Source organism: Canis aureus, chromosome 12 (assembly GCF_053574225.1).
Source record: "Canis aureus isolate CA01 chromosome 12, VMU_Caureus_v.1.0, whole genome shotgun sequence".
Classification (NCBI taxonomy): domain Eukaryota; kingdom Metazoa; phylum Chordata; class Mammalia; order Carnivora; family Canidae; genus Canis; species Canis aureus.
The window spans coordinates 35,516,952-35,541,977 of record NC_135622.1 but is presented as its reverse complement, the minus strand read 5'-3'; the positions used below and the strand labels follow the sequence as shown (position 1 = coordinate 35,541,977).

At 36.8% G+C, this 25,026-nt stretch overlaps 2 protein-coding genes and 1 pseudogene across 6 annotated transcripts in view; 1 reads left to right on the top strand and 2 right to left on the bottom strand.

Annotated features, from left to right (window-relative positions):
• The first annotated feature begins 2,971 nt into the window (after positions 1-2,971).
• Positions 2,972-8,143, top strand: LOC144324549 (derlin-1 pseudogene; annotated as a pseudogene). Its single transcript, XR_013390011.1, has 2 exons — positions 2,972-3,099; positions 7,047-8,143. The product of XR_013390011.1 is annotated as a derlin-1 pseudogene (transcript).
• On the bottom strand, positions 3,693-4,839 carry LOC144324669 (large ribosomal subunit protein eL29). The gene has a single exon (XM_077916040.1). The coding sequence runs from the start codon at positions 4,589-4,591 to the stop codon at positions 4,220-4,222; it is 372 nt and encodes a 123-aa protein (XP_077772166.1). The 5' UTR covers positions 4,592-4,839; the 3' UTR covers positions 3,693-4,219.
• Positions 8,144-10,456: 2,313 nt separating the features above from the next.
• The window catches only part of HEATR5B (HEAT repeat containing 5B), a 99,949-nt gene continuing 85,379 nt past the window's right edge, over positions 10,457-25,026 (bottom strand). For 3 of the 4 annotated variants that reach the window (XM_077843586.1, XM_077843587.1, XM_077843589.1), the window contains exons 32-36: positions 24,537-24,803; positions 23,166-23,390; positions 16,688-16,839; positions 15,276-15,489; positions 10,457-11,342 (exon numbers count right to left, since the gene is read on the bottom strand). In XM_077843586.1, the coding sequence (XP_077699712.1) occupies positions 11,038-11,342; positions 15,276-15,489; positions 16,688-16,839; positions 23,166-23,390; positions 24,537-24,803 (1,163 nt within the window). In that variant the 3' untranslated portion in view covers positions 10,457-11,037. Of the gene's footprint in view, positions 11,343-15,275; positions 15,490-16,687; positions 16,840-17,914; positions 18,066-23,165; positions 23,391-24,536; positions 24,804-25,026 lie in introns of those variants that run through there. The other variant, XR_013349422.1, reaches the window with a different exon arrangement.

The window sequence follows — 25,026 nt, the reverse complement described above, 5'->3', positions numbered from 1 at the left end:
ATGAAATGACAAGTCATCTACTCTTTTTTTTTTTCATTTTTTATTAAAATGAGTGGCTATTTAAAACAACAACAACAACAACAACAACTGTCCACTGAGTGGCTGGCTCAGTGGTAGAATGTGCAACTCTTGAGACTCTTGATCTCAGGGGTCATGAGTTCGAGCCCCATGTTGGGTGTAGAATTTGCTTTAATTTTTTTTAATAGAAAAAATAAAAACCTCTCCAAAATGACCATTCATCTGGGTCTCTGACTTTTTAACTGCTCCAAGAAAAGTCTTCAACTTGATCTTCATGGCTTTTTCAGAATTCTGGCCAGAGAATAGACCACTTGAGTGGAGACAGGCCTGTGCTGGCATGAAGAGAACTTTGGGGAACATATGCAATAGCCCACTGTTTATCAGCCTCTATACTATCTGCCACTCCCTGATTGCCCTCACCTCTCCTTGCTGCCTCCCCTGCTTCTACTTTTCTTCAGCCTCCAAACTTCCTCTCGAGATTTGAAGTCTGGTAATGACTAGGTTGGGAAAACAGCCAATAACAGATTGGGAAGTGAAGGCATTCCATTATTTGAAAATGTTCTTGGAGTTCAAGAATTAAATATACATCATAGTCATGTGATAGAATGGGAAAGTCTCCTCTATCATCATTTATGATTATTATTCTTATTTTCTTTTGGAAGAGTGGTTGAAATTAGAGGGTTGCCCAATTTTCTTTTTTAAATGAAATTTCATTTTATTTGACTAACACTTTTTAATACATTTGACTAATTAAGTAAGATTTTATTTTGAAATTAAAATTAATTTTAATTTTGTAGTGACTGATATGTGGAGGAAGAAATACTTAAAATCTAAAATCAGGATTGCTTTCATTATCTATACTGCTAAGACTGCAGGAGACTAAAATGATAATACACATCTGAAGCTGTAGCAAGACTTCTCTTAGAATATAGAACTTAAAGTTCTGTTCCTCTAAGAAACAAACAATGGGTTTTTGAACACATACTTTTTCTTTCTCCCCATCAGCTCCATTCCTTGCCTCTCTACCCATTTCTCTTTTAACATTCCCAGTGAATGGAAGGTCTACCCTACAAGTTCTTATCTTCCTCCTCTTCTCTACTTTAATAACTACAGTGCCCCCATTTCTAAGGAAGGAATGGAATTTCAATTAATTCATGTATCTCCATTACATAAAAATAACCGTTGTGGGACTTGGGGTAGGGAGAGAACATTTTTATAAGCTGGCTCTTCCTGCCAACCATGCAGCAGAGATGTACTGGTTTTTAGGTGAAGCCTTTGCTGAGAAGATACCCAGTTGTCATGTGGATTTGAATTGCTCAGAACAGTATCTCCCCCCAAACTCCTATCTGATAGCTGAAATATAAACTAAATCAGTTCTCAAAAGAATCCAAAGTGGTACCTTTTTTTTTTTTTTTCCAAACATGACAGGGAAAAATCTGGGCATTGTGCCAGAAAAACAAGTAAGGTGAGTGAGGTTAAAGAGGTCTGACACATTTTTGTTTTAGATTTTGGAGACCTCTGTTTTCTTAATGTTTGTCTAAACAAGATTTGGTGTGTTTTGTATGTAGTATATATCTCTCTCCCTCTTCCCTACAGGCCTTCAATATGCTACTGCTGTTCAGTATGTATTAATTTTAGCACTTGCAGTTAGTTGTTCTCTGTAATGGAAAATTCTGCCATTATCTATGTTATCTCCTTTCCCAGATTTCCCCCCAGCTGCAGGACATGAAGTAACAAAAGGAGTGGTTTGAACCAGCTTATACACACTTTCACATGAAATCATAATGTGTAACATTATAACTTGTAAGCTGATTGTATTCAAGCTTCTGGAGCCAATATATGCATTTTCCTTACAGGAGAAAAAGATCATTTAAATAATCTAAATAATACCATTTTTAGGATATGGCAATAATCACATTAATGCTGCAATGTTTTTAAGAGAATGTACCAGATTAAGACATGAAGGAAGAGTATAAATCAATTAGCAGAAGGTGGAATAGAGCTTTTTAAGCAAAATTCAAACACTTGAGGAAGAAAAGTACTTATTGCATTTGAAAGAAGTCCAATATAGCTGACATAAAGAGCAAGAGGAGGGCACCTCGGTGGTCAGTGGTTGAGCATCTGCCTTTGGCTCAGGGCGTGATCCCGGGGTCCTGGGATAGAGTCCCACATTGGGCTCCCTGTGAGGAACCTGCTTCTCCCTCTGCCTATGTCTCTGCTTCTCTCTGTGTGTCTCTTATGAATAAATACAATTTAAAAAAAAAAAAAAGCATGAGGCAAGTAATAGCAATTATTATTTTTATAGCTAGTAGTTATGAGCATTTACTAAAAATAAATAATGCACTTTGTACGCATTAGCTCAATCTTTACAATGTCCTTAAGGGGTAAGTTCTAATTTTTTTTTAAAGAGTTTATTTGTTTTGAGAGAGAGAGAGAGAGAGAGAGACCAGGGAGAGGAACAGAAGGAGAAGGACAAACAGACTTCACGCTGAGAATGGAGCCTGATGTGGGGCTGAAAGCTGGGGTCCTCCCACAGTCCTGAGATTACAACTGTAGCTGGAATCGAGTCGGACACTTACCCAACTAAGCCACCCAGGCGCACTTGACAGATTGGAACACTACTATGTGGCCATAGGACCTGCATGAGGAGGTGAAGTAGGCAAGGGCCAGATTATGCAGGGCCTTGCAGGTTACCCTAAAAAACTGGTCTTTTTGCTAAGGTAAGCAACTGGAGAGTTTTCAGTAAGGTAAAAAAATTATAAAGATCATTTCATTTTCTGTATGGAAAATATAGTATCAACTGACATTTCTAAATTGTTTTCTAAGGGTCTGGTACTATTTTTAAGGTCATTTGCAAGTATAACTTATTTCAACAGCTACTCTATAAAATAAGTATTGTTATTTTCATTTTACAGATGCAGAAACTGAGGCACAGAGAGAATAAGTGACTTACCCAAGGTTATACAGCTTGTGAATAATGGAGCCAGATTCCAACCCAGAAAAACTGACCCTACAGTTCACACCCACCACTTTGCTGTATGCAACCAGATGTGGTGATCTGCACTGCAAATGATAATAATGGTAATAAAGGCATTCAGAGGGATTTGCCGAGATATTTAGGAAACTTGGTGATGAACTAAGCATAGTGAGGGAGAAGGTGGTAAGTGTCAGGGATGTTACTAAGATTTATGTCTCATATGACAGGATAAAATATTTGTGCTATCTACTGGGAAATCATGAATAGGGAAGTTGGTTTTAGATAAGAAGGTGAAGAATCCAGTTTTAAATTAATTGAGTTTGAGGAATCTCTGAGATAACCAATGGTAGGTAGTCACATTTCAGGTGTGAAGAGCAGATGAGAGTCTGGAGCTCTGAAAAATCCTATGTAGAAATACTTACCTCTGCTCCTAGCTGGCTTATTCACAGGGGCATGCAACTTTCGATTTTGGAGTCATGAGTTCAAGTCCCACACGAGGTATAGAGAGAACTTAAAAATTTTTTAAAAACTTAAAAAGAGAAATCTCTGCTTTTATTTTTTTATCAAACTATACTTCATACTATTTCCTCCAACTACTTATCATAACCTTGTGACTATTTTATATCCCTCCCCAAGTAGAATGTAAAAATAACCATGGCAGATTCTTTGCTTGACTGTTCACTATTTTATTCCCAATGCCTGGCACATAGGTGTTCCACAAATAATAGTCCAGTGAATAAATAAGATAGCAGTAGATAATCTTACCACAAAATCTTTGACAAACAGGAATTCAAGTTCTCTTTGTGCATATCCAGTGTCAGGAAATGCACTATTATAAGTCAATCGTTTTTAACAGCTTTCTTGGAAAAATCTCATTTTATATTCAATTGCAGACCACTTATTTGAAACATTGACCTGTTGATGCAATCGGCTCTCTGGTCCACCTGTCTTTTTTTTTTTTTTTTTTTTTTAACAGATCCTGCCGCAGGTTTATTTGTATAAATAGCACAGGAGGACACCAGGCCCATGCAGGCAGAAGCCCAGGGGTCATACCAGTCCTTCCGCCCTCACACTGGCAGGCAGAAGCCTCTACGCTGGAGCCTTTGTGGGGGTCTGGGCACCTTTGGGAGCCTGAGCTGCAGGAGTAGAAGCAGGAGTAGAAGCAGGAGCCAGAGCCGGAGCCGGGGTCGCAGCTGCAGCCTGGGCCTTGGTTTGAGCCTTGGCCTAGGCCTTTGGCTGGCAGAGTCTGAGACCTTTGGCAATGCAGGCATGAGCACGTTTCCCAAGCTTGGGGTGAGCGATGTAGGCAAGTCGATTGAGCTTTTGGCTGCCGCCCTTTGGGATCTTGGGCCTAACCTCCTGGGGCTTGACAATGGCCTTGATAGCCTCAGCACGCGCAGTCATGGCCTTGGCATTGTTGGCCTGCATCTTCTTCAGGCCCTTCTTGTTGTGCTTCTTGGCAAAGCGCATGTTCCTCAGGAACTTGAGGTCTACCCCCTTAAGAGATTCGTATCTTTGTGACCAGGGTTTCTTGATGCCATTTCTGTGCCATTTTCGTGACTGGTTGTGCGTGGTGTGGTTCTTGGACTTGGCCATGTCTGCACCAAAGCCCGCGGCTCCCCCTCTGGTCCACCTGTCTAAAGATGAATGGCCATACTGCCCTTCTTTGTTCTCAGTTCCTCTTTATCTCTTGGCTTGGATACGCATCAGTCTGTCATGCCTTTTTTTTTCCCCCACAAATAAGAGAGGTATTTTCCTATACAAATGGAAATGAGTTGGAAAGAAGGAAGAGATTTTTTAAAAATTTTTATTTATTTATGATAGTCACACACAGATAGAGAGAGGCAGAGACATAGGCAGAGGGAGAAGCAGGCTCCATGCACCAGGAGCCCGACATGGGACTCCATCTCGGGTCTCCAGGATTGCGCCCTGGGCCAAAGGTAGGCACCAAACCGCTGCACCACCCAGGGATCCCAGAAGGAAGAGATTTAAAGAAAAAAATGAACAATTGAAGCTAAAGTTGGAAAAGCCAAACAAATTTACTTAAATTTTCATGGATTCTTTTGACTTGCATTGGAAGTCAAGGGGAAAAAAGGCAAATAGAGTATATGTGTATAAGAAAAATAATGTCTGAAATGGAAACCCACAAATTCTAATGGCAAAAAAGAGATCGAGAAGTGTGGGTAGGGGACCAAGGCTGTGAAAGAAAAGAAAAACAGTTATACTGGTCTTTCTTCTGAAAGAAAAGAAAAAGCAGTTGTACTGGTCCCTTGTGTGCATGCATGGTTCTCACATATTTGTTTAGAGACACAACCAAAAACTTAATTCAGGATAACTTTTCTTATGATTAAGAAATTATGATTAAGACATGAAATTTTTAAGTAAAATTTTGTGAAGTCCATAAATGACAATTTCATAATTATTTAAATATATGTCATAATTATTATTATTAATATAGAAGTAGTAATAGGTTTGTAATGATTAAATTAGGTTTTAAAAGTAATCTGTGTGATGGAAAGCAATAAGGCAAGAAATTTATTTATAGCTGTACTCTAGCCATTTCTGGCATCAACCTAAAAATTCCAGTTAAGAATGAGGAAAATGTGAAGCATAGTGATTCATATAATTAAATGTGTTTTGAAAATTGGGCTAATTGTAGACCTTATTCAGCACTGTTTGAATGAAAAGAATGTTTGAAAGAAAAGAATGGATATTAAGTGTCTAGCTCAGTGCCTGCACAACAGAAATGGCAGCTCTTTTTAATAGTCATAATCTGTAATATTTTAGCTGCTCTCTGGATTTAGTATATTTTATACTGTCTTACTGATAACTATTTTATATACATGTAAAAACAACTTATCAGACTAAATTATGTTTTGTGCTAATACTAAAGGACTGACCAAACACTCTCTTGATAAAAATAAGGATAAACCTATAGACATGTACTTTTTATATATGCAAAAGATCATAGAGAGAATACCTAGTAAGTTTTCATCTACTTTATAGATGAGAGAACTGGCCCCTAAAAGGTTAGGTTGTCTGAAGTTCTATCCTTAGTCGATAGCAGAATCTATTTGGGAAAGGGAAACCAGACTTCAAAGTTTAGTTCTAATTGAATTCAGAATTCAAATTCAAATTCGATATTAACAAGAACCTGGAAAGTAAATAAAAAATACTATTTCTTTTAATGTTAAAACTGCTCAGATTATGCTTCAGAAAGAATCCATTGGCTATCATCATGCTTCTTTTAGCTTCTCGATACTGGATATTTAGAATCAAATAACGATTCTTGGGGTTGAAAATAATCTCAAGGATTAGGCAGTGAAACCAGTTAATAAATATAATGTTTCAAACAGAGTTTCTTTTATAAATATTATCACAGAGAACTAGAAGTTAGGTTGTCAGTGGCTCAGAAGAGTTTAGAGAAAGTAAAAAGTAGTACTGGGGAGAGGAGGGAGGGATGGAGGGAGGGAGGGAGAGAAGGAGGGTGGAAGGAAGGAAGGAGTAAGGAAGGAAAGTAGGTAGTGAGGGAGAGAGGGATAAAAAAAAAGAGAGAAATCATTGCTAATGCAAGATGCAGTCTACCTCAAGGTGGGAAATGATGGGAAAAGTCTAGGAGGTACCAAGAATAGCAAAAAATAGCCAAGGCAGAAATAAAGCTGTTGTTGTTTTTTAAAGATATTACTTATTTATTCATGAGAGACACAGAGAGACATAGGCAGAGGGAGAAGCAGGCTCCTTGTAGGGAGCCCGAAGCAGGGCTCGATCCCAGGGTCCCAGGATCACGACCTGAGCCAAAGGCAGATGCTCAACCACTGAGCCACCCAGGTGTCCCAGAAATAAACTTTATACTTCATAAATAGGTGGCTGAAAAGGGGGTTATATATGCAAGAAACAAGAAACAAGCAATTGAAGTCTAGCAGTTCCTTAAAAAGCTGAAGAGTTATCAACCGAGTCAGCAATCCACTCCTAGATGTATACCCAAGAGAAATGAAAACATGTCCAGCTAAAACTTGCACACAGTTGTTCTTAGCAGTATTATTTCTAATAGGCAAAGGGTGAAAGCAGCTCAAGTGTCCATCAGCTGGTGAATGGATAAACAAAATGTGGTCCACATACAGCGGAGTATTATCCAGCCATAAAAAGGGAGGAAGTACTAATGTATGTCACCACCTGGATGAAGCTTAAAAACAGTAAGTCAAGAGTGGCACCAAATCTGGAGATCTCTGCCTTCTGCTCCCTAGCTTGGTGGACTCCTCCATGCCTTTCACTCACAGAGGGGACCATGTGGCAAGGGGCCAGGGATGGGGAATTGGGTGGCTATGCACATTCTAGTCACCTAAAAGGTGAAGATGTCCCAAATTGGGGACTGGTTCAGGAGCATCCTGGCTAACATGCTGTTGGTTGGTCACTACTGTTGCAGTGCCCTCGTTGGCAAACCTGGTCTCATCAGCCTACTACTTCTTCTTCTGGCCTGAAGAAGCCTTCCTCTATTGCTTCCAGATTTGGAGGCCAATCACTGCTACTTTTTATTTCCCCATGGATCCAGGAATTGGATTTCTTTATTTGGTCAATTTATATTTCTTATATCAATATTCTACATGCCTTAAAACAGGAGCTTTTGATGGGAGGCCAGCTGGCTATTTATTCATGCTCCTCTTTAACTGGATTTGCATCGTGATTACGGGCTTAGCAACGAATATGCATTTGTTGATGATTCCTCCTATCATGTCAGTACTTTATGTCTGGGCACAGCTGAACAGAGACATGATCATATCACTTTCGTTTGGAACACAAATGAAGACCTGTTATTTACCATCGGTTATTCTTGGATTCAACTATATCATGGGAGGCTCGGTAAGCAATGAGCTCGTTGGAAATCTTGTTGGACATCTTTATTTCCTCCTAATGTTCAGATACCCAGTGGACTTGCAATGAAAAAATTTGGTATCCATACCTCAGTTTTTGTACCCACTGCCTAGCCAGCAGGAGAGGGGAGGAGTGTCAGGGTTTGGTGTGCCCCCCATTAGCATGGGGAGAGTTGCTGATCAGAAGAGTCAAGGCAGGAGACACAACTGGAGACAGGACTTCTGACTTGGTATTAGTGAAGGAGAGGCCTCTGGCTTGCCCACCAGCCACTCCCCATAGATGGTTTCCAGCTGGTGCTGCATGTGCTTCACAACCGAGTTCTAGCAAACGCTGTGAGACCCGACCCACACTGAATGTAGTCTTTCAGTATGTGACAAAATTTTTTAAATCCTGAATAATAAAATATGTTCAAGTTTCATGATTCTTATTCAAGTCCTTAACTGTGACAAAGAACAAATATCAACTGTGAAAAGTTCAGAACTGACTGCAGTTTTTGGTGTCTTCTCTTCCTTTTCCGTCTGAATAATGGGTTTTGGCAGGTCCTGGTCTGCTGGCACCATCCTTGGCATCTGGGGTTGGGTCACCAAACTTGACAAAGGAGTTTGCACTGATCAAAACTCTAGTGGTCACCAAAACTGATCAAAACTCTAGTGGAGCTGCATCTTGCACAGGGTCTAGGTGCAAACTCTGGTGGGCATTATCCCTTTGCATCTTATGTACTGTCTTTGTGTGTATCCACAGTAGTTGGATGTATTGTGCCAGAAAGTTCCAAATCACATTTGCCTCCCCCTCCCTCTTATTTTCTTTTAAAAGATTTTACTCTGAGAGAGAGAGAGAGAGACAATAAGCAGTGAGAGTGGCAGAGGGAGAGGGAAAAGCAGACTCCCTGCTGAGGAGGGAGCCTAATGCGATGCAGGGCTCCATCCCAGGACCCCAGAAGCATGACCTGAGGCAAAGGCAGATGCTTAACCAAATGAATCACCTAGGCGCCCTCCCTCCCCCTCCCTTTTATTATTTTTTTATTTTTTTTTTAATTTTTATTTATTTATGATAGTCACACAGAGAGAGAGAGAGAGAGAGAGAGAGAGGCAGAGACACAGGCAGAGGGAGGAGCAGGCTCCATGCACCGGGAGCCCGATGTGGGATTCGATCCCAGGTCTCCAGGATCGCGCCCTGGGCCAAAGACAGGTGCTAAACCGCTGAGCCACCCAGGGATCCCTCCCCCTCCCTTTTAATGGCCACATGCTTCAGTTAATCATGAGGAAAGGACAGTCTTAGTACATATATCATATTTTAAGAGCTAATTTAAGCACATCTATGTGAATCACATGATTTGGGATTATGATAGCTTTAGATTCATTTGTGTTTGAGGGTCTTTATTTTGGGCCATTCATGAATGTTCAAGTCATGAATATACATCAAATCAGCTTACATACCCGCAGCTCCTTTTTTAGAGGTTGGCTTTTTCTGAGTGAGGCTTATCCCCCAATAAAGTTTTTTAAAGGGCAAAGCAAACAAACAAACAACAACAACAAAAAAAACCAAACAAGCAAAAAAACATCAAGAAGCCAGTCACAAAAGACCATATATTCTATGTGAGATGTTATACGAGATGTTCATAACAAGAATTGATGGAGATAGATAGTAGATTTGTGGTAGTGAAAGGCTGGCAATAAATGGAAAGGTTGTAGGGTGATTGCTAAAGGGTGTGAGGTTTCTTTTTTTTTTAAAGATTTATTTATTTCAGAGATAGAGCATACACAAGTACATGTAAGCTGGGGCGGGGGGTGGCGGTGGACAAAGGGACAAAGGGAGAGGGAGAATGAGAGGGAAAAGAATCTTAAGCAGACTCCTTGCCCACCAGTACAGAGCCCAAGGCATGGCTCATGACCCTGATATCATGACCTAAGCCAAAATCAAGAGTCAGTCGCTCAACTGACTGAGCCATCGGGGTGGCCTATGAGATTTCTTCTTGGAATAATGAAAATGTTCATAATTGATTGTAGTGAAGGTTGCAATCCCATGTGAATAAACTAAACAAAGCCTGATGAAATGAAAAAACCACCCTGTAGATATAAAGGAAAGTGAGACAACTGGTGAAAGAAATCACCTATCTGAGGCCCAAAAGCCTGAATAAGACAGCCTGACAGGAAGACAGGAGCCGCCAGCTGGTTAGGGCATGAAAGCGGGTAGGTGGCAGCAGATGATAAAGAAGTATGCATCTGGAATATTCAGAAAGGTGATTTTCTGTTGATACTACAGTCTATGTAACACTCTCTGGTAAAACTTGGGTGTTTAAAATTTGCTCAACACTGTGTCAAATGACAACACTGTGTCAAATGCTCATCTATTATCTACTTGATGTGGTAAAATTCCCATTGCACAACAGACTGGCATCATCATAATTATGACAAATTCATTTTTATATGCCCTGCAGCACTTAGCCTGATGCCTCATATACAGTAGGCACTCAATAAATATTTAACGAATGAAACTAACCATCATAGTCAGGACTCAATGCTCTGTATTGTGGTTATAAAACATAACCAAGGTCAAATTTTAGCCATCAAAAAAAAAAAAAGCAGAACATCATTCCACATTTGAAACATTTAATAGACCTTTAAATGAGAGTTTTAATTCAGTTAACAACTAAAATACACACAAGCATAATTTAGTAATTAAAAAGATCAGAAAGGTAAGGACATTTTGAAAAATGCTAAGAAAACGTGCCTTTATTCATATTATATACACCACGAAACATTTTCCATTCTTTTAGTTTCTTCAAAATTTAAATTCTGCTTGTTTCTCAATTAAATTTTTTCTTGACAGATGCTGAATATTGACCTATTTTTTCCCCGGACAATACCAATAGGCTACCCAACTATGTGATATAATTGTTTTTAGCACTTAAATTTAAGAGACTGTGGCTCAGTACTTAAAAAACAAATTAATAAAAAAGAATTAGGAGGAAAATGAAAGCACAAACACCACATGATAAAAACAATCACTCCTTCCAAATCAGAAAGTGGCATAAGCATTATTTTACTTAACCTACTTAGAGCATACAATACACATATACAAATAAAGTAGAACCTGTAGCCCAGGATGGTACAGTGGCTATCACTAACAAATTGTCAGTTGACAATATAAACAAAAATGAATGGAATATCAAATTAAAAAAAACTTGTTTTTAGCTTAATCGTTGGTGTAGAATGTACAGTAGGGGTTGGCTGCCTGGTAGCTGCTTTAGCTTTGCTGGCTTGGCTTGCTCGAACAGCAGTTTCCAAACGTACTTTCAATTCAGGAGCCGCTCCCATTACTGTCTTGAAAGCATGTGGATACAGAGGTCCAATATGCATTAAATTCTGGAGCGCAAATTCATGAAGATCCTTGGAAACTGTGCTTGCTGAGGCAAAAGAATTTTCATCCAGCAGGTAAGAGATCAAAGTGGGAACTAAAAGGGCAAGTAACTGGACTCCTGCAAATTACAATGATACATTCTGAAGATCATCACTAATCTGTCAATTACAATAAACTTTAATTTTAAAATTAGGCAATTACCACAATAGTCTCAATCATAATAAAACATAAGCAGATAGAATCTGTTTTAGACCTCAATAATAACTCATAATTATATTAAATATTTACTTAGTGCAAGCTATGTTAGGGCTGAAGACCAGGTTTGTTAAGATTATGTTTTAGATTTATATTAATTTGTTTTATTAAACAAAAAATACAAAAAAATTTAAGAAAACAGGGTCACAGGGGAAGAGAGGAAAAATAAAACAAGATGAAATCAGAGAGGGAGACAAACAAGAGACTCAAATCTAGGAAACAAACTGAGGATTGCTGGAGGGGAAGGGGCATAGGGTAACTCGATGATGGACATTAAAGAGGGCAAGTGATGTAATGAGCACTGAGTGTTATATACAACTAAAGAATCACTGACCTCTACCTTTGAAACCAATAATATATTACATGTTAATTAACTGAATTTAAATTTTAAGAAAAGGCAAACAAAAAAAAATGCTGGCCATTTGGTGAAATGTACTCAGAGAGTAACATCATGACATTTTTAAGGTATTTCAGAATAGGGAGGTTAGAATAGGAAACAGAACCTGAGCATCCCTTTACTGTTATTTAACTAAAACTAGGTATTCCTTCATTTTAAAATAGAAATACAACTCTTTCCCATTTCATCATCCCCTCAAACCCACAGTAAGTAAGGGGAAAATATCTCAAAAAGAATCAAATATGTAGAATTTAGGGTTAAAAAACAAGAACCCATGTCTGGCTGACATAAATTCGAAGCCCTGAGAGATTTATTTGGAGAGTTAATCCCACTTATTAGTCTCTTTGTCTTCCCATATTAACAACTCCATCCTGGAACATAAGTTTCATTAAAGCTGGTATTTTTCTTAAGAAAAAAATGTGATCATATACGTATGTATCTGATAATAAACATTGAGAATCGTGCTTTTTCCACTTTTAATTTCTGTTAATTTTTGTAGAATGATAGTAGCCAAGGCGGTAGGGGAACAGGAAGCACCTGATCCAGAACATGGAATACAACACTCACTGACCTCAAGAAAGACAATGATGATAATCATGAGGCCTTTCCAGAACCCTAATCCCACTCTGTCCCTGTGAGCCACCCAGGCGCCCTGCTACTCACAATACTTAAACAAAGGAGAGGTAAAATTGATTAGGACACTATTATAGTTATTTAGTTATGAGATGATTAGATATAAGAATAGAAAGCAAGATTCTCTTGAATCCTAGAGAAGTTTTAAAAGAAGGTAAGATAAGTTCTGAGTAGTAGATTGAATAAAGATGATGAGAATTAAGACTCAAATATAATTCCGATGTCTTTGCTTATAACCTTGGTCATGTTGAGTATAAAAACATTCACTGCCTATTTCTGTAATGGATACTGCAAAGTTAAAAACAAAAAATTAGCATTTGCAACTGTTGTGAAGAAAGTTGAGTGATAAATTTAAAAGCTAGAAAATTCACCCTCTGGGAATTATATTACTATATTTTATATAACTATATATTATAGTTTTAAGTGTTAGTGAGATATATCAGCAATAAGCATTATCATGGTTTCTTCATTTTTTAATAGACTGCTTCACTGAGATAACAGATGCATTGTATTTGTAAGAAGACTTTTGAGAGTTATAGTAAAATTGGCATTTTAAAAAAATCAAGATAAATATAAGGCTGAATGCATGCAAAAACCAAAGGGAAATGAGTCCTATAAATGGGATATGATGGCATTTAGCAGGAAGATAACATCAAATCAACGAATGAATGAATGAACATATATGATATAATGAGATGGCCACCATGTACCTTTGGTTTTGGCCATGATGGTCACAAACACAGGCTATGACGTCAGCCACACCATTTCTATCCAAATAATCTACTGATATCTAATTTCCTTTTTTTTTTTTTTTTAAGATTTTATTTATTTATTCATGAGAGAGAGAGAGAGAGAGGGAGAGAGACAGGCAGAGGGAGAAGCAGGCTCCATGCAGGGAGCCTGATGTGGGACTCAATCCTGGGACCCCAGGATCACGCCCTGGGCTGAGGGAAGGCGCTAAACCGTGGAGCCACCCAGGGAACCCTTCTACTGATATCTAATTTCAACTAAACTTATCAACTCCCAGTCTTTCTTCCTGACTTTTCCAATTTTGATACTCCTTCCACACTTCTTTCAGGGAACAGTTCTGTTTTGGCTCTCCTCTTTTGCTCCCTATAACTCGTAACTCATCAACTCAGGTCAGTTTTTTTCATAACTACCTCTGCATTTCTCCTTTTCCACTTTCATAGTTCTGGATTATTATTATTATTTTTTAAAAGATTTTATTTATTTGAGGGAGAGAGCACAAATGCATGCAGGCATGTGTGTGTGTGTTGTGGGGAAGAGCAGAGGGGGAGGGAGAGGGACAGGCAGATTCCAAGCGCAGAGTGCAGAACCCGACTCAGGGTCCAATCTCCAGACCCCAGACCACCATCAGAGCCAAAACCAAGAGTCAGATGCCACCTAGGAGCCCCTGGGTTATTATTTTATTTTAAAATCTTATTTTATTTTTTAAGATTTTATCTATTTATTCATCACACACACACACACACACACACACACACACACACACAGAGGCAGAGGGAGAAGCAGGCTCCATGCAGGGAGCCTGACGTGGGACTCGATCCTGGGTCTCCAGGATCACACCCTGGGCCCAAGGCAGGCGCTAAACCACTGAGCCACCCAGGGATCCCAAGGGTTATTATTTCATAGTGAAGCTCTTAAAATAACTTTTTCAAAGCCTCTACCTTCCAATTTCCTGTCAGTTTTTTAAAGGGAAAAAGAAAAAAACTTACGATAGAAAAAAATGGATATAACTGTTATCTGAAGAGTAATCTGGCAACATACATTAAAAGCCTTAAAAAAAACATGCACTTCCTTCAATTTCCAGTAATTTCATGTTAAGAAATTGATAGATATAATAAAAAATGTGTGCAAAGATATCTGTACAAGGATACTCATCTCAGTTATTTACGATATTGAAAAATTAGAAACAGCTTAATGTTCAATCACAGTTCAAAAAGCATAGTCTTTCTGCAACAATTAAAAGTCATATTTCTAAAAACAAATCTTAGACTGTGATGAAATCAAAGGAATAAAGAAGAGTAGGAATTAAGCTGCCTAAGTCTGATTAAATGGATGTATCTGGTAGCTTTTCCTTGTTTTTATTTAAAGATTTTATTTATTTATTTGAGAGACAGAGAGAGAAAGTGAGGGAGGGAGAACATGAGCAGGGGACAGGGAGGAAAAGCAGGCCCCTGGCTGAGCAGGGAGTCCGACTTGGCTTGATTCCAGGACCCTGGGATCATGACCTGAGCTGAAGGCAGCCACTTAACTAACTGAGCCACGCAGGCGCCCCTCTGGTAGCTTTTCATTAAATAAAAATAATTTTTAAATTTCAAAATTGGAGGTATTTTAATAATGACGTTTAGCATTAATATTAATCTGATCCTATTTGTTATAAAGCTTGTGTACTTGTATTATGACACCGTAATAAATTATTTTTATAAATCAATTAAATATCGACATTTTTCCTAGTTCTTAAATAGTACATTCCTAGAAGAAAAAAATCAATGTGTTGAAATGCCATCAGTAATTTGTTTTAACCTCTTGCTCATAAAAAAGTGAATTTGAATCACCTCAATACATTGTTAGTAGTATGAGCAAAAATATTAATCTTTCAGATAGTAACCACTCCTTAGTAAACTTATTGCAATGGCCTGTGTCCAATATCAAATAAGAAGTATATATACATGTACACACACACACACACACACACACACACAGTTCATTTTGGATTATTGTGTTTTTATTAAGAATACTTACTATTCTGTTCTTCCCCAAGAGCAACTAATGTTTCCAGAACTTTGATTCCTTCTTGAACAGCTAAAAGTTCTGTGCTACTGGCTGGTCTATTTCTTTCAACAGCTTTCAGCTTTTCAACCACTATTGGAGCTAAAGAATGGATATAGGGGGTTGATAGGGCACGATTGGAATGCTGGAAGACTGAGAGGAGAAGCTGGTAACATTTGGCTTGAACCTATAAAAGAAAATCATTTTATTAATTAACATGTGTGATAGTTCTTATTTGCTGTACAATCACACTGCAACTTAATATATGCTGAAAAGATGTGATATTGCAGAATGAAAATAAAAATGTGGGATGAATAAATGCCATTTTCTATTTATGGAAATGAAGTTAGAATAATGAAACTTCCAAAATTAAATTAAGTTAGAATAATGAAACCTCCAAAATTAATTAAAATTAATTAAATAAATATTCCTTACGTGGTAACTGCCAAATTACCAAGCTTACATAATTCATATATTTCTATAGTGTGGAAGAAGCTAGGAATTCCAATATATGTTTTTTATTTCTTCTTTACTTGACAATTGTCCTTTTCACTTTAACCTATTTAGTAAGGAAAGCTAGTATCTAAATGATGTCAAACACTGCTATAAAAATACACTAGACAACTCAAGTTCATTTGAATTCCCTGGAAATGACTGCTTATGCCAATTTAACTTTTCCAGGACTAGAAAGTAAAATCTCATTGGCTCCACTTTAGCTTAAAAAGACTTCATACTAACAACAACAACAACAACAACAACAACAACAAAAGGAAGATCCATCACCATATGGGTCAAATAGTAGAATAAAGCAGTTTCAGCACTTTGGTAGAAGAGAAGTTGCCATACCTTGCTGGGCATAAGAAATACTTGGGCAGTATTTTTAAAATACAGACTTATGATTCAGGAAGACAGTAGCAGAGTCTAGGAATCATGTTACTAAACTGATTTTTTTCTGATATGCAGCAGGACTGAGAATCTTTAGACTCTGACATTGTGAAACCAAAAAAAAAAAAAAGTATTTTCTAGAAAAACTTCATCAAAACATGTAATATAATAAAACTTACAATATAAATTTATTCTTTAATGTTTTTGGTGCCATTAAGTAAACAGTGAAAAATATGATCATAGACTCATGTAAAATTTCTACCAATATAAGCCAGAGTTAATCAAACATTTCAGATATTGGAAAATTTTTTACATGTATAAATATGCATACACACATGTGTCTCCAAGTGCTTAAAGTGAGTAACCTTTGCAGCTTTTCTATTCAAAAGCTATATAACAAATATTTAGGTTTTCATTTGATGTATCACCCATTTTAATGAATCAATCTAAAATTTTACTGATAAAGTGGAATTTTACCACTGTGTTTAAGTGTAACTTACCCATGGGTCACATGAATTTAATGCATTTTTAAATCTGTTCATGCAGCCATTCTGTAATGACTGGACTCCTATTATTTCACTACTAGCAGACCACAGGAAGAGTGCAATTGCTGTTAGCATGCTTACTTCATCAGGCATAGGCATGGAATCTTCTGAAATATATGAATAATATTAAAATATGTGAAAAATTAAAGCAATGTGCTATTTCCAACATGTTTTGGAACTCCAATCTTGAATAACCCTCTCTCCTAACCCACACACTGCCTAAATCTAATACAATCCATAAACAACTTTATGAATAGAACTCATCTACTATTAAGGAAACGGAGATACTTTATTAGAGTCCTGTATTTAAATTCTTTTTTCCTTTTTTGGATGGTACGATATTAACTAAACAAAAATTCCAGCATAAATCTTAACAAGGGAAAGCAAATTTGAGTAGGAACAATAACACAGTAATAAAGAATTACTTAAAACTTATGTAGCTATGTAACTTCTTTATAGTTTAAATTGATAAAAAAATTTCCACATACTTTCCTTCCAACAAAGTTAAGTGATTATAAAATATTCTAAGTAATTTAAAAATCCACAGACCTATAAATTTTATACAACCATAATCTAAAAAATCTGGCACAATTTCTTGAACACAGTATTCTCATAATTTTAGAGAACTTCTTTCTATCACAATCATTTATGTGAGGATAGATACAACCTAATGGAAATATAGTATGTAATTAGAAATACAGGAAATATTTACATTTATTCTAAAGAAAACTACTATTAAACATCTAAGAGATCTATACTATTTTATCATGATTTATTTCATGGCTGAACTTACTACCATTCTTTCTGTATGAATTTGGACTAATTTGGAAACTGCAAATATTCAATATAATCAATAATTTATCAGGAGTATGAACATATATATTTGGTATGTTAACATTATTTAATAATTAGGGTACTGGCATACAATAGAATGGGCTAAGAACAATGGTTGAAAAGAAGTTTGTTAATTTAACACACACACACAAAAAAGAGATGCAAAATTTGAAGGATTTAGCAAACCTACAATCATCTAAGTCATACCTCTTAAAAACCCAACTCCATAGTAGGAATATTATTGCAGGTGAAATGAGAACAATTTCTAACTCAGAGTTTGTGACAATGTAAGCAATTTTTTGTTGGAAAATTAACACTTTATTTTAAAATCATGACTTTAACGGGCACCTGGGTTGCTCAGTCCATTAAGTGTCTGCCTTTGGCTCAGATCATGATCTCAGAGTCCTGGGATCAAGCCCCACGTTGGGCTCCCTACTCAGTGGGGAGCCTGCTTCTCCCTCTGCCTCTGGCTACTGGTCCCCCTGCTTGTGTTCTCTTTCTGTCAAATAAATAAATAAAACATTTTAAAAATAAAAATAAAAAAACAAAATTGTGACTTTAAGATTTGCCATTTATTTATTTTTTTACTTTTTAGAGATTTTATTTATTTATTCATGAGAGACATAGAGAGAGAGGCAGAGACATATGCAGAGGGAGAAGCAGGCTCCCTGTGGGGAGCCCAATGCGGGACTCAATCCCAGGACCCCAGGATCATGACCTGAGCCCAAGGCAAATGTCAACCACTGAGCCACCCTGGTGTCCCCAAGCTTTGCCATTTAAATATGGTTTTCTATTAAAAGAAATCAGGAAAGGTGTTTTGGAGAGGTGATGGGTTCCAGAACACAAATAGGAAAAATGCAAGGTAAGCCTGCTATTTCTTGCTGCAGAAAAATAAAAATGTGCTCAAGAAATAATGGGGATATGCCATAATGACAATAATGGGTCCATTGAATTAAATAAAGGATCATAAATCTGATAGTAATAAACAATAAACATATAAGAAAATAATGAAGGCAAAGAAAAAGCTCAGTGAAATGCTAGCTAATATATGTAAAAGGAAGAAAATATAGAAGTTAGAAAATTATCATTTTGACATCATCACAGTAATAACTGTGCAGGTACAACAGATGTTAAAACCATTGGGTATGCGGGCACCTAACTGGCTCAGTTGGTGGAGTATGCGACTCTTGATCTCAGGGTCCTGAGTTCAAGCCCCATGCTGCAGGTAGGGTTTACTTAAGAAAAAACCAAAAAACCAAAAAACCCAAAAACCAATGGGTGAAAGCTTGATGGGGAACAGATAATTGACAGAGTTTCAAATTATGTCTCCACAAACTCCTTATTAATTGTAAAAGGGAAAAATATCAACTTTATAGTGGAGAAATATGACAGACACCATCTTAATCAAGTTATTAAAGTTAAGATTCCCAATAATGGGACGAAGCAATATTATATACCTCCTTACAAGATGCACTGAGAAAGACATAAAAATATTCATATAGCCTTCCTTCCAAAAAAGCAAAACCTGAATCTAATGATGAGAAAAAAAAATCATGCAATTCCAAACTGAAAACCAAACTATAAAATAGATGTCTGTAGTTTTAAAAAAACATTAGTATCATGAAAAATTAAAAAAAAAAAGTTGAATGACTGCCTCAGACTAAAGAAGGTGAAAGCAGAGATCCCTGGGTGGCGCAGCGGTTTGGCGCCTGCCTTTGGCCCAGAGCGCGATCCTGGAGACCCAGGATCGAATCCCACATCGGGCTCCCGGTGCATGGAGCCTGCTTCTCCCTCTGCCTGTGTCTCTGCCTCTCTCTCTCTCTCTCTCTCTCTCTCTCTCTCCCTCTCTGTGTGACTATCACAAATAAATAAAAAAATAAAAAAAAAGAAGATGAAAGCATTAGGACAACTAAGTACAATGCATGATCATGGACTATATCCTAGATAAAAAGAAAAGGTTCTATAGTTATTATTAGGACAATTGGTAAAATTTGTATCTGAACAATAATAGCATTATATCGATGTTAAATTGCCTACATTTGAGAATTCTTCTGTGGTTATGTAAGAGAACATTCTTGTTCATAGGACATCCATGAAGCATTTAGTAGTGAGTCATGATGACTTCAGTGTATTCTCAAACAGCTCAGCAAAATTAACAATGATATTAATAACATGCAGATTACAGAGTAATAAAATTAAAATGTGGCAAAATGTTAACAGTTGATGAATCTAGGAGAAGGGTATACTGTAGTTTACTATACCATTCTTATAACTTTGTAAAAGGTTTGAAGTCTATTTCATAATTGAAATTTTTAAAAATGAAAAAATAATGCCAGCAATCTTAAGAGTATATGCTATACCCAAGGAGATTTTACATACATGCATGTGTTTATTCATGTGAGTACACACACATGCACGTTTTTTCGAAGTGGAAGTCTCAGATTTTATACTAAGAAATATGATTTCCTAAATAAAAATTCTCTATTACAAAATTATCCTTGTAAAGCAAAGGATTCTGCTTGCCTTACTTGCAAATACTATACAAATAATACCTCTGGCCTGATCTCCACTTCATACTGTCTCCTGAAAATTCATTTCTGGACAGAATATCTTAGTCAAGTTAATTTTCTTATCATACCTTTAAATTAACTTAATATTAATGAACTAGACTGATAAAATATCAAAACCTTTCCATATAGCTGACAACTGGGAAAACACATGATGTTCTTAAAAAAGATTTAATTAATTTATTTGACAGGAAGAGAGAGAGAGAGCAAGCAGGGGGAGCTGCAGAGGGAGAGGGAGAAGCAGAGTCCCCACTGAACAGGGAAGCCTGATGCCTGGCTCAATCCCAAGACCCTCAGATCATGACCCGAGCTGATGGCAGACTCTTTTTTTTTTTTAAGATTTTATTTATTTATTCATTCATGAGGCAGAGAGAGAGAGAGAGAGAGAGAGGCAGAGAGAGAAGCAGGCTCCATGCAGGGAGCCCGATGTGGGACTCGATCCTAAGACTCCAGGATCACGCCCTGGGCCAAAGGCAGGCGCTAAACCGTGATGGCAGACTCCTAACTAAGCCACCCAGGTGCCCCAAAAACATGATTATTGACTATGACACTGCCCCAAGAAAATTAAAACAATATTTATATTCTTAAACAAACACTTAACTATTTCTTTATCTTGTTATTCATATCTATTTACACACATATACATATATATATAAATATGGCATTTAATATTTCTTTCGTTAAAAACCTGCTTTAAAAGCCAAACATTAACTCATGATAAAGCTAAAATAGTTTCAGTAGCATTAATAAAACTAATTAATTTTTCTCTTCCAAATAATTAATATTAAAAAATTCAGATAATAAAAATAATACATGGCCATTGTTTAACAATATAAAAATAGGGACACCTGGGTGGCTCAGCGGTTTAGCGCCTGCCTTTGGCCCAGGGCGTGATCCTGGAGACCCGAGATGGAGTCCCACATCAGGCTCCCTACAGGGGGCCTGCTTCTCCCTCTGACTGTGTCTCTGCCTCTATGTGTCTCTCATGAATGGATGAATAAAATCTTAAACAAACAAACAAACAAACAAAAACAATATAAAAATGGTCTAGGGAAGAAATAAAACTTGAAATTCTACTACCCAGTGACAGTTTAACTTCTAATGATTTTACTTATTTATATATTTGAGAGAGAGAGAGAGAGAGAGAGTACATGTAAGCATGAGGGCAGGGGAAAGAGGAAAGGAAAGAAAAGAATCTCAAGCAGACTCCATGCTGAATGTGGAGCCATTTCACAATCATGACCTGATCATGACCTGAGCCAAATCAAGAGCTGTATGCTCAACCAACTGAGCTACCCAGGCACCCTGTGATTTAATCTCTAGGTTCTGTTTGAATTTCTTCTGGCCTGGGGTATTTTTTTAAACTATACATTACTGTTTTAATTTATTTGGCATTTATTTTGAGTCATAATATAAGGTGAGGGCCTAATTGGAACTGGTATCTCAAAGAGCTGATACAAACCATTTGAAGAATAATGAATGTGCTTTTACATTCTCATGTGGATAAATGTCTGTTTTAAAGCAATTTGTGTGTTTCATTGCTCTATCTCTTGATTCAAGGGCTTGCTTCCACAGTCTTAGTGTGGACATGTTTTAATAGATGATAGGTGACATGGTAAATCTTTATTCTTTTTCAGTACTTGTGACATTTTCTTTACAACAGAAATAAAATGAGAGAAAAAAGTCAAACACAGAAGAAAAATGGATAAAAATGTGAATAAACATTTCCTCCCAAATTAAACAGAAGCATGAAAAATGCTTATAACTCACTAGGAAAATGAGAAATGCAAATTAAAACAATAAGACAGTACATTTTGCCCATCAGATAGCAAAATTTAAAAGTCTGAAATACCAAGTATTGGTGAGGACATGTAGAAATAGAGATTATCCTACACTGCTGGTGGGTGTATAAATTCATATGGCTACTTTGGAGAATGAACTGGCCATGTCTGATAAAATTAAAATGTGCCATCAATTCCGCTTCTGGGGTATTCTCTAGCAAATCTCATAGCGTAAGTGCGTGAAGATTTATAAAGATGTTCACGGTAGCAATTTTTATAATGGGGAAAAAATCAGAAATAGCAGAAATATCAATGGACAGGGGAATGAATAATTAAAAAACATATAGTTTTCATATGATGAAAACTATATAGAAGTTAAAAGGAATAAATGAGAGTTTTATATGTACATACTAATAGCTAAAAAAAAAAAAAAAAAAAAAAAAAAAACCTTATTCCTGCGTAAGAAAGTAAAGGTAGAATGATATACTATGACATTACTTATGTAAATTTAAAAACACAAGAGAAATACTATATATCGCTCATGGTTATTTATCTCATTTTATATGTAATTCACATATGCATTTATTAATATATACATGCATATAATTTATTAATATAGACATACATTTACTAATACAGAAAGTATATTTATTTACATATGTAAATATTTCTGGAATGAAACATCAAAATCAAGACTATAGTTTCATTTGAAGATAATCTGGGGTGGTGACAGATACATCAATTTTCTCTATTATTTTTATTAAAAAAAACTGAAGCAAACAAATATATTAACACATATCAATTGGATTCTGAGTATATTTTCTAAAATCTTTTTTTTGGGGGGGCGGCGGGTAAGGGAGCACCTCCACCATGTATTTAAGTTGTAAGACAAGGACATTTACAGTCAACATCCAGAAAGGGTTACTAATAATGTTCCTACCTGTTACTAAAACACCCGAGTTGATTCAGTGTTACACTGCACTTCTCTGACAAGCTCATTCAATTAGTTATTGACAAACAGATATTTCTTTTTTAAGATTTTATTTATGTATTCATGAGACACACAGAGAGACAGAGACATAGGCAGAGGGTGAAGGAGGCTCCCTGTGGTAAGCCTGATGCAGGACTCACTCCCAGGACCCCAGGATCATGACCTGAGCCAAAGGCAGATGCTCAACTACTGAGCCATCCAGGTGCCCTGACAAACAGCTATTCCAATAGATTATGGGTTTTCAGCCCTGATTAGGTTACCTGGTTGAGAATATTCCAGGATGCATGCGAGAGTGCTGCGAATTAGAGCCGTCCACTGTTTCTGAGTGTCCTCAGTCTTGGCCATTGAGAGGGTCACGATGCTTTTAATCCCTTGAAGAGCTGCACTGACTGGTGGAGGGACCTGATTATCTGCAGACTTTACTGCCGTGTCTTTCAATATTCTTGCAATTAAAAACAGAATTGTGGGCAGGATTGTCATACACCCTGAATTGAAAACAAATCAGATTACCTCATAACTACTCAGTTCTCACATTACAGTTATTTCAATTGTTTTTTAGAATTGATTGTGGCTTAATATTATTTTTTCCCTTGTTGTTATACAAAATTTACTGCATTACTATTATTATAATCCAATGTTTAGAAAAGAAGATGACAAAGTGGCAAGTTAAAGAAGACTATTTTCTTCCTTTTTCCATCTAGCCTTGTTCTTATTATTTCCAATATTTCCCCTTTAATATGTCATGCCCTTCAAAATGAAAATAAGAAAAGAAGATAGAAAAATGGAAGGGAAGCACTTCCATACACTATGATAACTATCTGAGCAATCTGATGAATCTTGTAGCAATTCTAAGACATGTAATCAATCTGCAGCATACTGAAGTCAGCCTTAACCAAGCCAGGAAAAACAATGAAAAGACTATATGGGTAAGCAAAAAAGAAATGAAATAATCCTGGAACTTGTAGCTGAAAGAACTTTAAGGTCATCGAATCCAACCTCCCACCTCATGGAAGACGCTCCTCATCACTTTCTTAGGCCGCTATCATAGTCAGCCAGCAAAGCTCCAGCAGTGGAGAATTCATTATTTTCACATCTATATATAGGCTTGTGTTGGGATGAAATTTACCTTTATATCTCCTGATATTGTTTCTTTCTTCTAGACAGATAGAGGGAAAGTCTCCATTTCCATCCAGTACTTTTTGGATATCTGCAGACAACTATCATCTTTACAGCTATAATTTCTTTAGTTACTCCTTAGAGTTGGTGGTCACACTCATCTGATGTTTTTCGGTTTGTCAGAGACTCAAGAGTGGCAATCAGATCAGAAACTAAGCTGTTTAGTCATCCCATCTTATGCCTGTCTGCTAACATTCAGTGTCTTGCCTCAAGCTGGTGTTCTATCTCCTTGCTGAAGTTTGAAATACATCTGAAGAACATCTTAAGTTTTGGGTTTTTAAAAATCCTTAATCTTTATAGACTTCTAAAGATCAACACATCATAAAAGACTAACTTCTCCTTCTGTACTTGAGATTTCAGAGGAAAATAATTCATAATAGTACTTAAAATCAAAGGCAAGCTCATCTTTGTCTACTGTAAAATAATGCATTTCCAAATAGTGATCAATACCATACCAGCAGGTGAACACAGGGATGGTAAGTCAGAGAGTATGGTAACTGTGGCTGCTACCAAACGAGCACTTTCTTCTGACAGTCGAGTTTTAGTGGCTATGTGACTGGGTGAATCCGACATCTTGGTACTGAGATGTGGCATATGCCGTACTAAAATGAACATCAATAGCTCCATAGTTGCAAACACGAGAGATTTTCCAGGAACAAGACCACCGCTGTCACCTCCTTCTCCTATTATAGGACAGGATTCTTTCTCCATGTCATCTTCATCTTCAGTGAAAGAACATTTGGTGAAATTTCCAGAAAAAAATAGTAATAGTACAGCACATTAAGTATATTTGAGAAATTCTTTCAGAAGAATTTACAACTGAAAGTTTAACTAATAACACATCTTACTCAGAATAATTCTCTGCCTTGTTAGAATTGTTTATTGAGTTCTCCTTAAAAGTCCTTCCTTTTAAAAGTAAAAGACAATCCATTTTTTATTTTTATT

What these genes read in the sequence shown, in the direction of transcription:
- LOC144324669 (XM_077916040.1), bottom strand. Translation starts at nt 4,591, where the DNA reads ATGGCCAAGTCCAAGAACCACACCACGCACAACCAGTCACGAAAATGG.